Raw genomic sequence first — 12859 nt, forward strand, 5'->3', positions numbered from 1 at the left:
CATCACCTCTTGCTTAGACACCTGTAGTAGCCCCCTTACAGGCCTCCTTGCTTTTTTGGTAGAATTTGCCTTCTCTACAACTGTGATCTGTACAACATCTAGAGTAATCTTTTTGAAACCGTGTGCCTGTCACTCCTCTGTGTAACGTCCCCCGAAGGTCCGTGTTGCGATTTGGAGCTAAAGTGTCCTTCCAGAGGCTCACGGTTCTGGGGGGGCTCTTGGAACACAGTCTGACACAAGGGCTGGAACTCCACCGGTGGATTCCTCTGTTGAAAGGCTCGCAGTTTAGTGGCCGTACCGGGAGCTGATGAGACACCAGGCGGCGGAGCCTGGTAGCAGGGTCATGGAGCTGTGGCCCAGCAGACCACGTCTTTCCCTCTGCCCGCTTTCTGGTGTCTCCCTCTGCTGCCGGGCAGCTGTGAGGAGAGCAGCTTTCTGGTCACTCTTCTGCCACAGTCTGCCTGCCACACCACAGGCCTCAAAGCAACAGGGCCGGCTGACAGCGGGCTCCTAACACTGTGAGATAATAAACCTTACCTTCTTCAAGCTGTTTTTGTCAGGCATTTCTGCACAGAATGCTAATGCGCACACTGTATCGCAGAGCAAAAGCCCGAGTTTTTACATTGGCCTCCGAGGCCTGCTGTGACGCTTGGCTATCCTCACCTCCGGACTTCATCACCCGCCCATTCCCTCATCTGCTCTGTCCAGCCTCTGCCCAGTTCTTCTCCCCCTCACCTCCTTGAGGTTGTCACTCAGCTGTCACCGCTCCTGCAGGCACGTTCTGCCTTTCCTGTTTGGAACTGTGACCACTCCCCTCCAGCGCGCCTTCCTTTCTTCCCCTACTTCGTTTTTCTCCACAGAACTTGCCATGCAATGTACTAAGTATTCTGCTTGTCTGCCAACTACCTTTCATCACGATGCACGTGCCACCTGGGCAGGGTTTTTATTTCCTCATTGATGCCAGAGGGCGTGGGATGGTACCTACTATGTGCCAAGCTGGGTGCAATTGTATGTTCCACCATTGCAATGAAATTCTTTTAAAAGTACCAATTTTTAAAAAATAAATGTGCCATTTTTACAAGGCAAGCTATTAAATCTAAAGACTTTCAAGGTCAGCCACAACTTATTTTGAGATGCAAATTGACAAAGTGAGTGGTCATCTTTTTATTTGAGGTTGTAAAGTCATGTATTAAAGACTGATTTAAAAACCTAGAAGTAGTTCATTACATTATCCTACTGTCCTGCAGCTTTGAAAATTCCCTTAATGAAAGGCTTTAAAAAAGCTTTCAAGGGAAGATAGGATGGTAGTTTAAAACATGGAGACAGAGGTACATATTCTGTGTGGACACTTTTCCCCAGTTTGACTTGAACTTTAAACTCTAGCTTACTAAGCAATTATCACTTAAAATACAGTTGCTAACATCAGAAGGCTGTGAAAAGGAGAACTAATTAAGGTTCTTGTTTTAACAAAGTTTTAAAGTTGAAAAGGAAAATTAACAAGTAATATGTAGCCTAATATTTAGAACAGGAAGGTATATATGATAGTTACTTTGGATTTGAAAAATAAAAGAATTGAATGAGGCTAGGCAGCTTCTTCACATTTAAGAGATGAAACACCAGAAAAGACTTTTGTTTCTGTAACAGGGAAGTGTCCCTGTTGACAGGACTCCTTCATCTACTTAAGAGTTAAGTGACTCAGCTTCTAGAGGCAATGCTTTTAAAGGCCAATGTAAGAAACTCCACAAAGAGCCATCTGATTCATCTTTACACTGCAGAGGATGAGATAGTGGGCTATTCATTTTGAAAGAAAACGCTGGAAGAGTGTGTCAACTGATCTGCCTTTTCTATTTTCTGTTATGACTCTAATGGGCCCGATCAGATGATTTTCAGTGAGGAAGAAATTTCTGAGAAGGGTGAAGAGTTTAACAGAAGCATATATCATTCATAAGTAGAAAGATGGAGAACTTGATGAAATATTAAAGATGATGTTCTGATGTTCTATAAACTGCAAAGAGGAGCCCTACACATTGTGAAAGGGGGGCTCCACTACATTTGGGGACCAGGAGAGCTTCTGGGAAAGGCATCTAAACTGCAGTCCAGAAGAATGAGTCGGGAGGAGGAAGACGCATTACAGGTGGAGGGGACAGACTGCATGGTTAATGATCGTAACGTACGGGAGCAAATACGTTTTAAGAGAAAGTCCCGGTCAGGGCGGCCAGACCGCTTTGTTCTGAGCAGGTACAGAGCAGTGGTGGTGAATCTGTGACAAGCATGTCTCACTGAACACTGAACCCTCTCTGTCCGCATGTGAGCCAAGTGACTCCAGCATCAGCCCAGAAGCTCAGTATCAGGTAACAGCAAACGTAGGGACCAGGTGCGTGCTCGGAAAGGAGCAGAGGCATGAGTGAAGGCGTCACATGCCTGGACTCAGGGGCAATGTGTCCAACTTCCACTCGGCTGGACAGGAACTATCTGTATCTATATATCTATCTATATACCTATCTATGTCTATATATGCTTGGAGGCTTGGAGTGGATGTTTTAATAATTTGTTTTTATTAACACAGGATTTTAGCTCTGAGTTTTCTTATGAAAACCTGAAATCCAACACCCACGATGTAGCAAAGACATGTTCTAGTTAAGAGACTGAGATTCTTTTTAAAAAGACTTTTTTTTTAACCTTTTATCGGTACAGGGAATCGAACTCACAACCCCCTGCTTGCAAGGCAGGTGCTTATGCCGCTAAGTCCCCGGCCCTGAGACTGAGATTCTTTTAGTGTTGCACTGAGCGTCACTGCCTTAGATTGTTGATATAGAGAGCATCCAGTTTCTTAGTGTTGACTAATAGTGTTAGCTATTTTTGGTACAGGGATAGATTTGTATTGGGTGCTTTAAAATTTTTTTTTGTATTCTTGGGGCTAGGAATTTAGCTCAGCGGCAGCAGAGCTTGCCTTGCAAGCGTGTGGTTGTGAGTTCCATCCCTGGTACTGATAAAAAAAATCTAGAAAAAATTTTTTTGTATTCTTGTAGACTCCAAGTCTTGAACACCAAAAAATGACTTCAGTAAAAAAGGCAGATGTGAAAACAGATAGTGGGAGGTCATTCCAAGAGGTCTGGACAGTCACTTAGCATGTCTGAATGCAGTGTGTGCCCTGTGTAGTGGAAATGCAGTGTCATACATCAAGTGCCAGACAGCACTTTGACACCAACCATAAAAGTGCTGCTGAACTTGGTGAAACTGAGTTCCTTGAAGAGAAATTGAAGAAATAGCATTCCAGGGTCTTAGTTTTTACAACTTTCTAAACCAAATCATCTGCCAGCTTTCAGATTTCACTGTGCACAGCAAAACCTGCTCTGATGGGGATTTTATCTAAATGGCCATGCTGTCTGGGAGTAATTCCCTTTTTCATGATTTCTCAAAGATACAATTATGCAACACATCTCTGAGATTGCACTTAGCAGAAATCCCGTTGAAGATCGAGTCCTGTGGGTGTCAAGTGATGCTACTCAGCAGCCCACTGCTGACTTACAAAAGCAGCCTGTTACTCCATGTGCTCGGATGAAAGCACAGATATAAATAATCATGCAAGGCTAGCAGTAATTTTGCATTATGCTGTTGGTGACATCAGCAGAGAAGAGCTGGTGGGACTGGTGTCTTTGCCTGCAAGAACATGAGGGATAGATCTCTGCAATGCTGTGGTGGAGGTTTCAGTGATGAGACACTCTGTGAGTGTGGGGCAATGCCTGGTTTTATACAGTTCTTTATTAAAGAAGCAAAATCTCCAATCACTCAGTTTCATTATTTATATGTCAAGAAGCTCTTTGTGCCAGGGAAAGAACACCAAAAAATTTAGATCATTTCCTCAAAGACATCACAAAAATGTGAATTATATCATGGCTTGTGTTCTTAATTTCTGATAGTTTCAAGTACTTCATGAGGCTCAGGAATGGTATTATACTTTTGTTATGTACAATAATATTGGTGGCTGGGTAGAGGACAAATCTTAAGAGAGATCTGCAGCCTGCTTGGATGAAATTAGGCTGTCCATGAACAAAAGGGCAGGAATGTCTATGGTTTACTGAGATGGCCTGGCTTAACCACCCCATGTTTGTTTGTTTGGATTTTTTACAGATTTTACATACATTTTAAAGTACAGAACAAAAACTACAAGGTGTAGGGAAAACAGCAGAAAAGAATGTTTTGTGCTATCAAAACATTTGAGAGAAAACTGCAGGTTTTTGAAAGTGGGCAGCTGATATATTTCCTAAATCTAAAAATGCATTTAGAAAACTCTACTTTTGCAGACAACCCTACAAGCCATCAGGAGATCCACAAGGAATTTTGTAGCGTTGCAGCAGCTGTGAAGGAGAATTTTAGTAACAGATTTTTACAGCTCTGTAAGATGGAGACAATCGTTTTCTTCTCCAGAAAAAGCCAAAATTTGAAGAACTTGAACTTTTCTGCTTACCCTGGTTAGATTTTGGAAACCTGGAAATGTAGCTATTGAAATTTCAAGAAAGCTCTATCTGTAAAATTCGATGACCTGCATCCAACAGCTGAGAAGATGGAGTGTGCAGGGAGGACAAAGGGTGGCAGTTAGTAGTTCTAGAAAAGAAACCAAATTCCTTGTCTGAAGTCCCTGCCAAACGATTTTAAGTCAATGAAAACCCTTGGGGTTGCTTTTCTTACTTCGTTTGGATCATCTTATGCTTGTGAACAACTGTTTTCAACTTTGAATTAGATCAAAGCTGATACAAGAAACAGAACAACATGATCTACATCTGTTGCTCTCACACTAAGGAAGTGTGAGCTTAGGTTTGACAAATTATCAGCATGAACACAATGGCAAAGATCACATTAGTTGTGCAAAAGCATACCAAATGCAACTGTCTACCTGTCAATAGAAAGCTGTTTGTGTCACTGAAAGACAAAAGACATTAATGCATGAGTTGTCTTTTCTAAACTAAAACCTCAGTATTCAGATTTAATTGCAATGTTGGCACTTTACAATAAAGAGGTGGCTTTTGTGTTGTAGTCTGGGCCCTTGGTGCCTAAAAGGTTCACCATCACTGGTATAGACGGTAACGAAGTAAAAAATTACACTGATTTTGGACTGGTTCTAGGAAGAAGTAGTCATCAGTAGCTCCTCAAGGCTGTGTTTAGAAAGATTTCCCTGATGACTGTAAGAAGGGTCAGTGTAAGAGAGATGACAGTGGCTGCTGCAGTGGTACAAAGAAATAACGAAGTCCTGAGTTTGGTCTGTGATTAATAGGGCTAGAAAAGAGAAGATGCCTATGAGGCATTATAAAGCTGCTTCTTCCAATTAGTGAAATAAGTAAAAAGGGAATTTATTGAAAATGGCTACCAAGAGAAGGATAATGCAACTACGTCACATAAGGTTTGCAAAAATGTAGCTGTGGGGAAGCACGTGGATTTGGGACTTAATGTTGAGGTACCAGGGGTGTGCAGGGGGTGTAATCCATGTGACATGTTTCCTAGTTGGAAATTTGGGACTGGATCTTCGGTAGAAGGCAGGCTAAAGACACACATATATGTAAGTGGTACTACCCTGACACAAATTAAAACAAAATGCATCTTTAACCTCAGAGTTTGTGCCAAATTTTATTTTAAAAATGGGAATACTGACAAGCTCCCACAAGTTTAAGTTCCAGAGGATACTGGCCAGTCTTTGTGTATCACTGTGAGGGATGCTCTCATCGCTAGGGCTTGCTCTGTGCTGTGAGATCAGTGACAGGTTCATGCCAAAGCCCAACAATGGGCTCTTGGGTCCAGCATTTCCAGCCACTTCACTACAACTTGAGCTTCAGTTTTATCTTCTGTAGAGAAACTTTTGTTTCACGGCAATTTGCAGATCAATATATGTGAAAGACCTGAACAATAAGTAGCACAAGTGTGTATTCACCTAGTGCACTGCCTAGCAGAGTATCTGGTGTGTGATCTCCACTGCAGGACACAGCAGCGTAGGCAGGCATCTCTGCACTGCCCCCCTGCCTGTCACACTGTCTGTATTGCATCAGCTCATCAAAAACAAATGATCACATCAGAGCCAAATCCCATGAGAAACATTCGTTTGCAGAAGGATCACGAGCCAGATCCGAGTGCCTCTAAGCATGATCCCAGAAACAGACTCTACAATTATGGATCCTCTGTCACTCCCACCCTTTTTCGCTGGAGTACTGGGGTTGAACCCAGGGCCCTGCACCTGTTAGGCAAGTATTCTACCATGTAGTTCTGAGTTGCACCTCCAGCCCTTTTAAAAAACTTTGAGACAGGTTCTCAATGGGTTGCCCTGGGGTCTTCTTGTGTAAGACCACTGAGCAGCTGGGATTAGAGGCATGCGTCCATGCGGCAGGCCCTGTCAGCTGTTCTTACAGCTGCTCCACAAGGAACCTGCGTCTTCTAAAACAGTGACAGTGGTTTCATGGAGTGCCCTTCTCATCTCGCTTAGGCATACAGACAGAATGCTCCTGTCCGGTGACCATCTGCCAAGGATCACTCCACTTGGTCCGAGAACCCCACTGGCAAACTTTGAAGGGTTGGACTCCTCAGTCTTCAACTTAACTGTCCTTCTTTTCAAAGCCACAGTTAAGATACTGCACATGAGAAATCAATGCTTTTGGTCACACAATGAGCTTAGTGTGCAGGCCCCGAACTGGTTCTAAATCACACAGTCCAGGGTAGTGAGCTCAGAGTCTGGAATTGGAAGATGAGGCTTCCTGTCCCTATTCCTTTGACAAACAGTAGTGTTTGTGTGATAACCTGAAAGTGTATTTTCTCTTTACAACTTTCTCAAAGATCTGTGCACTAGATGAGAATGAACACTAGAAGTGGTTGCAGTACAAAGTCTTTTCTCTGAATGCTTTTTGTCACCAGCTACAGTGTATTGTATAGAAGAAACAGAACCCTGTACTTCTGGATAGGGCTAGCTACGAAAGACACCTTCACAATCAGGTGGTACAATTTCCATTTTAGGATCCCAAAGCCTGGTGAATACGCTTCACGGAGCCAAAGCTGACCTCAGTTCCTCTCCAGTGCACCCGCTGGCATAATTGTAGTAACATGCTCCGGAGAGGTCAGCCCACTATTAACAGTTTTAAAAACCAGCTCTCTGGCAGCCCTTGCCGTCTCCAGGCCTTCACATGTGCTGCTCACAGAAGCCTGCTCGCTCTGCTCTTCACTGAGCTCGTTCTGCACCAGCCTGCAAACCTCATCTCAAATGCCATCTTTTTCTAGGGAGACCGGCCTTAATCCTTGACACTCACTCCAAAGCAACTCAGACCCTTCCTTTGTACCCCTTAATTCAATCCTGACTGTAACTCCCTGCTCCGTGTGAATGTAAGTTCCACAAGGACAGGACCCTTCTCTGTATCTTTGGAGCTGCTGATAAACACAATGTGATGAGTGAGTGAATGAAGACAGAGTTTGGTGATTCTCAATTCTGTCAAGTTCTGGTGGCAACGAAAATAAAGTACATAACAAAAACTAATACAGTGTGGGCAGAAAGGGTTCTGTATAAAGAAATGCTTTCTTTGGCAATTTTCTACAATAAAAAGAATTTATGGGCTTAATTAAATCATCAAGATCTTCAGAGGCACAAAAATTGCCAGGGACATAGCTCAGTCCTGAGTTTGATTCCTGGTCCTCCCCTCAAAAAAAGGCAAGGATCAGGTGTTCTCTGAGCTGCTCAGTGTACTCAGGGAAGCAGTTGACACCAGTATCAACATGGCAAGTCAGCCCGAGTGGAAAGCAGACAGTTGTCCTGTCTCTCTTTGTCAGGGTCTGAGAGTTTCAAGGTCTTGAGGAATACAATCTCACAGGCAAAAATCGCAAAGAAGGTAAAGTTTCCTGACTGCAATATTATTTTTTCCTGGATTATTTGTTGTCCTCCACTCTACCTTAGGATAACTTTACATCAGTCTTCAGCCCATCCAAGAGAAGTTATCACTTTTATCTCATGTGAACTATGAGAAAGAAATGTCCCATAAATACGATTTCACACAACAGTTACTGAGTCTTGACTTTACCTGTGGAATGTATGTGAGAAACAGGCCCTCCTGCTTTGCTGTAGAATCACACTTGCTTACTGGTCTTACCCTGGTCCCAGCTAGTCAACTGTTGGTGAATTTTGGCTGCCTTAAAAATACACAACAAAGGGCCAGGGATTAGCTCAGTGGCATAAGTTGCCTGCTTGGCAAACATGAGGTCGTGAGCTCAATCCCTGTACCAAACAAAACAAAAAACAAGAAACAGGACCTAACTTTTATAAAACACATTATCACTTTGAAGGTGCATCCTCATGTAAAAGTCAACATGTGTATCAATAAATGTTGCATAAAAACTAAGGAGAGAGATCTGGTATCTTGTGCTGGTTGGACCAGATACCCAAGAGCCAGAGTGTTTATGTGCTAGGCAGATGGTCAGGTTAGCCGTTTAAGCCCTCTACTGCAACTTCACTTTGATCTCAAGTTTCGCTGAGTTGTTCACATTAGGGTGACTTTGAGGATCTCCAGCTTTCAGTATTTTATTATTCTTTCATTATTTGTTAGTCATTAGGTTTTTTTTTTTTCATTACGGGTTTTGACAATTCATGAAGACTGTAGGTTTTATTTTTTCTCTATAAATGAAGAGGCAACCCATGAGGTTGTTAAACAAATTCTATTCAGTAGCTGGAAAAGTGAATTTCCTATGGAATGACAGAAATTACATAGAAGCAAGCAATTTTATTTTCCTCAAATGTAGCAATAATTTTAATCTGTACATATACATAAAACAAACAGTGCAATTATAAAACCTTGAAGGTGACATGCATATTTTAAGGTGCAGTTGGGACAGGGGAGGATGTTAGCATCTCCAATTTTCCTTACCAATTTTCTTTTTAGTTCTTTATGCAAAAGTACGGAGTCAGGAACTTCATCTGGAATGCTGAAGTTAAAGGTGAACTTCCTGAAGTCTGCAGGTCTAAATATCACAAGCAAAATGGAAACGACCTCCTAGAGCAGTTTTGCAGGACTAGAGTAATATGGCTGGGCTTTCAAGCTGGAAATGGATGAAATCAGGGATGCATTTTTTGAAAAACTAAGAGATAATGTTTATAACTGAGTGTCCTATTTCTCTGTCATGGCTGCTACCCATGTGAGCCCTTCCACCAATCTGTCTGTTCGGTGTAGTTTCTGAACAGATGCTGTTCAGTGGAGTCATCTGTAACTAGGGATGGTGAGATGCAGAAAGCAGGACCTGGGGAAATGGCTTCTTCCTTGAAGTCTGAGTCCATGTTCCTCGTCCACGTTGGTTCTCACGGCCTTTTGTCCTCTGTGCGAGCAGAGGTAGCTGGTGCAGAAGGTCAGTGTTGTCATCGTTTAGGCCCAGGGATGCAGATAAAGGTGAGTGGCAGGGGTTTACCTTTGCTTCTTCCACAAGCCTTTCTCAAGCTTTCCTGGCCTTCAGTGGAACTTCTAGAACTAGAAAGTCAGTTTGCTGGCTCCTTTCTCAGAGGCCAGGATGAGACGGGATGCGGCAGTGTATAAGACACAAAGGGAAAACATGATACTGATTAGCCTCAGAGCAGGAGAGAGAAATTTGTATTTGCACTGATGGAAATTCAAATTCCCAAAGTCAATCTAAGAACAAAAGCAGATTTTCCTTGAGCACTGATTTCCCTCTGTACAAGCAGCCCACAAACTTCTGGTCCAGTGAGCCCAGACACTCTGGGGCCGTACGCTGCAGCTCAGCTGGAATGGCTCTTCCTGGCAGTGCCGCTCTGGCATGAACCCCAAAGTAAATCCACACATGATGTCACAGTTACTAAAATGACGAAATACTACTAGCCAAATGTAACTGCAATTCAACCAATGTTAAATTTCACACACCAATTTAGAAAAATCAAGTATGATAATGAAAGCATCAAACTAAATGGGAGAAAATAAATTTCTACAGTAAATCAAATGTATTTACAGTAAGATTAAGGGAAAAATAAGCTACTTGGATCATAAATTTAATTTTATTTTAAATAACTTTACCTACCTCACCTGTTAATACAATAAAAGCAGAAAGAACAGGCTGCTTCCCCCTAAGATTTAATCAGAAAACTGTATCTACAAGAATTGACAGAACTCACTTCTTGTCCTTCATCCATCTCATCAAAAATTATTGCATTTTTCCCCAAACTGATTTTTTTTGATTCTTCTGTGAACATACTCATTTCTTCCTCTTTCCTGGAGGCATCTTGGTTTAAATCCATCTTTTAAAAAAGGAGAAGGGGTGCATATATGGAGGCAAAATAGTCTCTTGAAGCCAACAGATACAGAATTGCTGAAGAGGTTGATTGTACACACGACTGCCTGGGGCTGGGGCCCGAGGGCTGCTGGGTTTCGAGGAACGGACAGCCTTCGGTGGATGGGTGTGGAGCTGCACCGGACCCCCTTCCTGGGCAGGGTCAGGATGGAGCTGACAAGGCAGAGTTTCGTTGCCCCTTAGAACTTATCATTTTGTTCTCCTCCAAAGCCTTCATCCAGAATAAGAAGCCAATAACTGATTACAAAAATAACAATTAAATTTGGCTTTCAAGAAACAGATTGTCCAACTGTTTTGCCTTGTCTTTTTTTCAATATCCAAGGCCTTTACAAAGAAAGAAACAAAAACATCTCTCAATCTCCCAACAAAAGTGAACTTTTTTTTGTTTTTGTTTTTTGCTCCAAATGCTACGACCTGAAGAATGGCTGCAGAATGAGATATCAAAAATCTCAGAAAAATATATAATATATTTGTATATCTCTGTATGTCTATTATTTAAATTTCACATTCCTTTAAAAGTGGTTATTCAGTCAGTAGCTGCTGAAGGAGGCTCTTCTGCTGGACCTGGGGGGTCTGTGGTCCTGGCGTGGGCTTTTGAGATCCCAGTGGACCAGGCTGGTTCAGGTAAGGGTCCCCGCCTACCAGATTCACTGTACACTGGACGTCAGCAAACACCTGAACCTGCTGCACCTGCTGGAACACAAATGAAAGATGTGTTTAGACAGAAGGGCCTGCCCCCCCGGCTTGTGAGTGGGTACTACGTGAAGTGGGAACTCACTAGAGCATTCCTCTAGTCTGTAGTCACCACAGAGAAGAGCTCTTCTGTCTTCTTGTCCTACAAAAAGAAAATCGCTGCACTCATTTTGCTCAGGGTTCTGGAAAGTTCACACTTTAAAATAAAATCAAAATTGGAATGGTCACTCCTCCTACAGGGTTGCCATCAGTACTGAAAGTTAAATGTCACTGCTCATATTGTCAAGGCTCGGGAAAACCCAGTTTCACAGTCTGGGTATCCAGCCTTGGGTTTTAAAAAATAACATGCTGTTTGGAAAATTAGTTTAAATAGCATTCTACAGATGACTTCAGTTAGAAGAAAAAGTCTTTATGACGTCATTGAGAAGTTAAGGACTGTAACCCAGTAACATCAAAATAAAATGACCACAACTCAGGAGCAGGACATCAAAATTACTAAGGCGAATGTCCGAAAGTTTTAGATAGTATCTAAGTACATTATCACATCACTCCTGCACATACTGGCTTTAGAATGACACCAAATGACATCAATACAACAATATGTTTAATTTTTTTCCAGCTAGACATTCTGCTTAAACACTTGAGCTAAAAGTAACAGCAAAGCTATTATCTGAAAACAGTGTGAATTTTCCCTTTACTTTCAGTAGACCACATGCATTTCTTAAAGATGTCTAAAGATGCACAGTTCTAAGATTTTCTATTGGGAAAACAAAGCCAGAAGTTAGTCTTACCAACCAGTTTTCTTAAAAAATTGTTCATAGCGTTAAGGCCAGTATCATGCTTTTTAACAATCCAGACCACACACGGAAATGCCTTCCTAGGGCCTCTGCATCTAAGTGTCTCAAACTTTTGGCACACTTATACCTCATGTTAATAGGATCACAAAGTTTCAGGTTAGTGATTTTTTTGTCATTCATCACTAATGCATACCAATTACATGCAACTTTTCTGAAAACTCTTCTAGCCTAAATAAAACAAAATTTGTTTTCTCCGGACATGTTAGTGCATGACTATAATCCCAGCACTTGGGAGGGTGAGGCAGGAGGACTACTGTGAGTCTAAGGCCAGCCTGGGGTACAAGTGAGTTCAAGGCCAGTCCAAACTACATAGCAAGAGCTTGTCTCAAAAAGACCAAAAAAATAAAATAAAATAAAAGTTGTTTTCCTTTACATTTTAATTGGCCAAGTTTCAAATATGCTTTTTTTTTGGTCTTTTTCTTTTTTATCGGTAGGGGGGATCGAACTCATGACTGCCTGCTTGCAAGGCAGGCGCTTATGCCGGCTGAGCTAAATCCCCAGCCCCAGCTTTGTCGTTTTTTGAGACAAGGTCTTGCTATGTAGTTCGGACTGATCTTGAACTCTATGTAGCCAGGCTCATGGTGATCATCCTGGTTCAGCCGCCTGCATGCTGGGATTACAAGTGTGCACCACTATACCCGGTCTCTTAGCACATGGTCTCCTACCCTTAATGCATTTGTATTTCAAGTCTACTTCCTGATGGTTAGGGAGACAGCCCCTGCACTGAGCTCTTTAGTGCCTGATGAATTAAACTGCTCCCTTGGATTGGCACTGTTTTTCTCGTCTTTCTCTCTGCCCGGTTTCCAGAGTTTGCTTGGTGCCCCTCTCTGCCCCCATCTGTTTCCCTCTTCTTGGTCTCTCCTGGGTGTCCACAGCAGGCCGGCCCTCCAGTCTGTGCTCCTGCCTCTGTGCCCTCCCTGTGCTACGCTCTCCTGCTCTTCCTCCTGGAGCTGGCCAGGTCTACCTCTTACCCAAGTCCGTCAGCCCCTGCCAGCCCT

At 42.6% G+C, this 12859-nt stretch overlaps 1 protein-coding gene across 6 annotated transcripts in view; it reads right to left on the minus strand.

Moving 5' to 3' along the window:
- Nucleotides 1-8721: 8721 nt before the first annotated feature.
- Nucleotides 8722-12859, minus strand: part of Ncoa1 (nuclear receptor coactivator 1) — a 251421-nt gene continuing 247283 nt past the window's right edge. For 3 of the 6 annotated variants that reach the window (XM_063231459.1, XM_063231449.1, XM_063231489.1), the window contains one exon: nt 8722-11004. In XM_063231459.1, coding sequence (XP_063087529.1) covers nt 10834-11004 — 171 coding nt within the window. In that variant the 3' untranslated portion in view covers nt 8722-10833. Of the gene's footprint in view, nt 11005-11089; nt 11147-12859 lie in introns of all 6 variants that reach the window. The other 3 variants (XM_063231479.1, XM_063231471.1, XM_063231465.1) reach the window with 3 other exon arrangements.

This window comes from Cavia porcellus, unplaced genomic scaffold (genome assembly GCF_034190915.1).
Source record: "Cavia porcellus strain 051 isolate PalLab524CR breed Dunkin Hartley unplaced genomic scaffold, mCavPor4.1 scaffold_1, whole genome shotgun sequence".
NCBI classification, from domain to species: domain Eukaryota; kingdom Metazoa; phylum Chordata; class Mammalia; order Rodentia; family Caviidae; genus Cavia; species Cavia porcellus.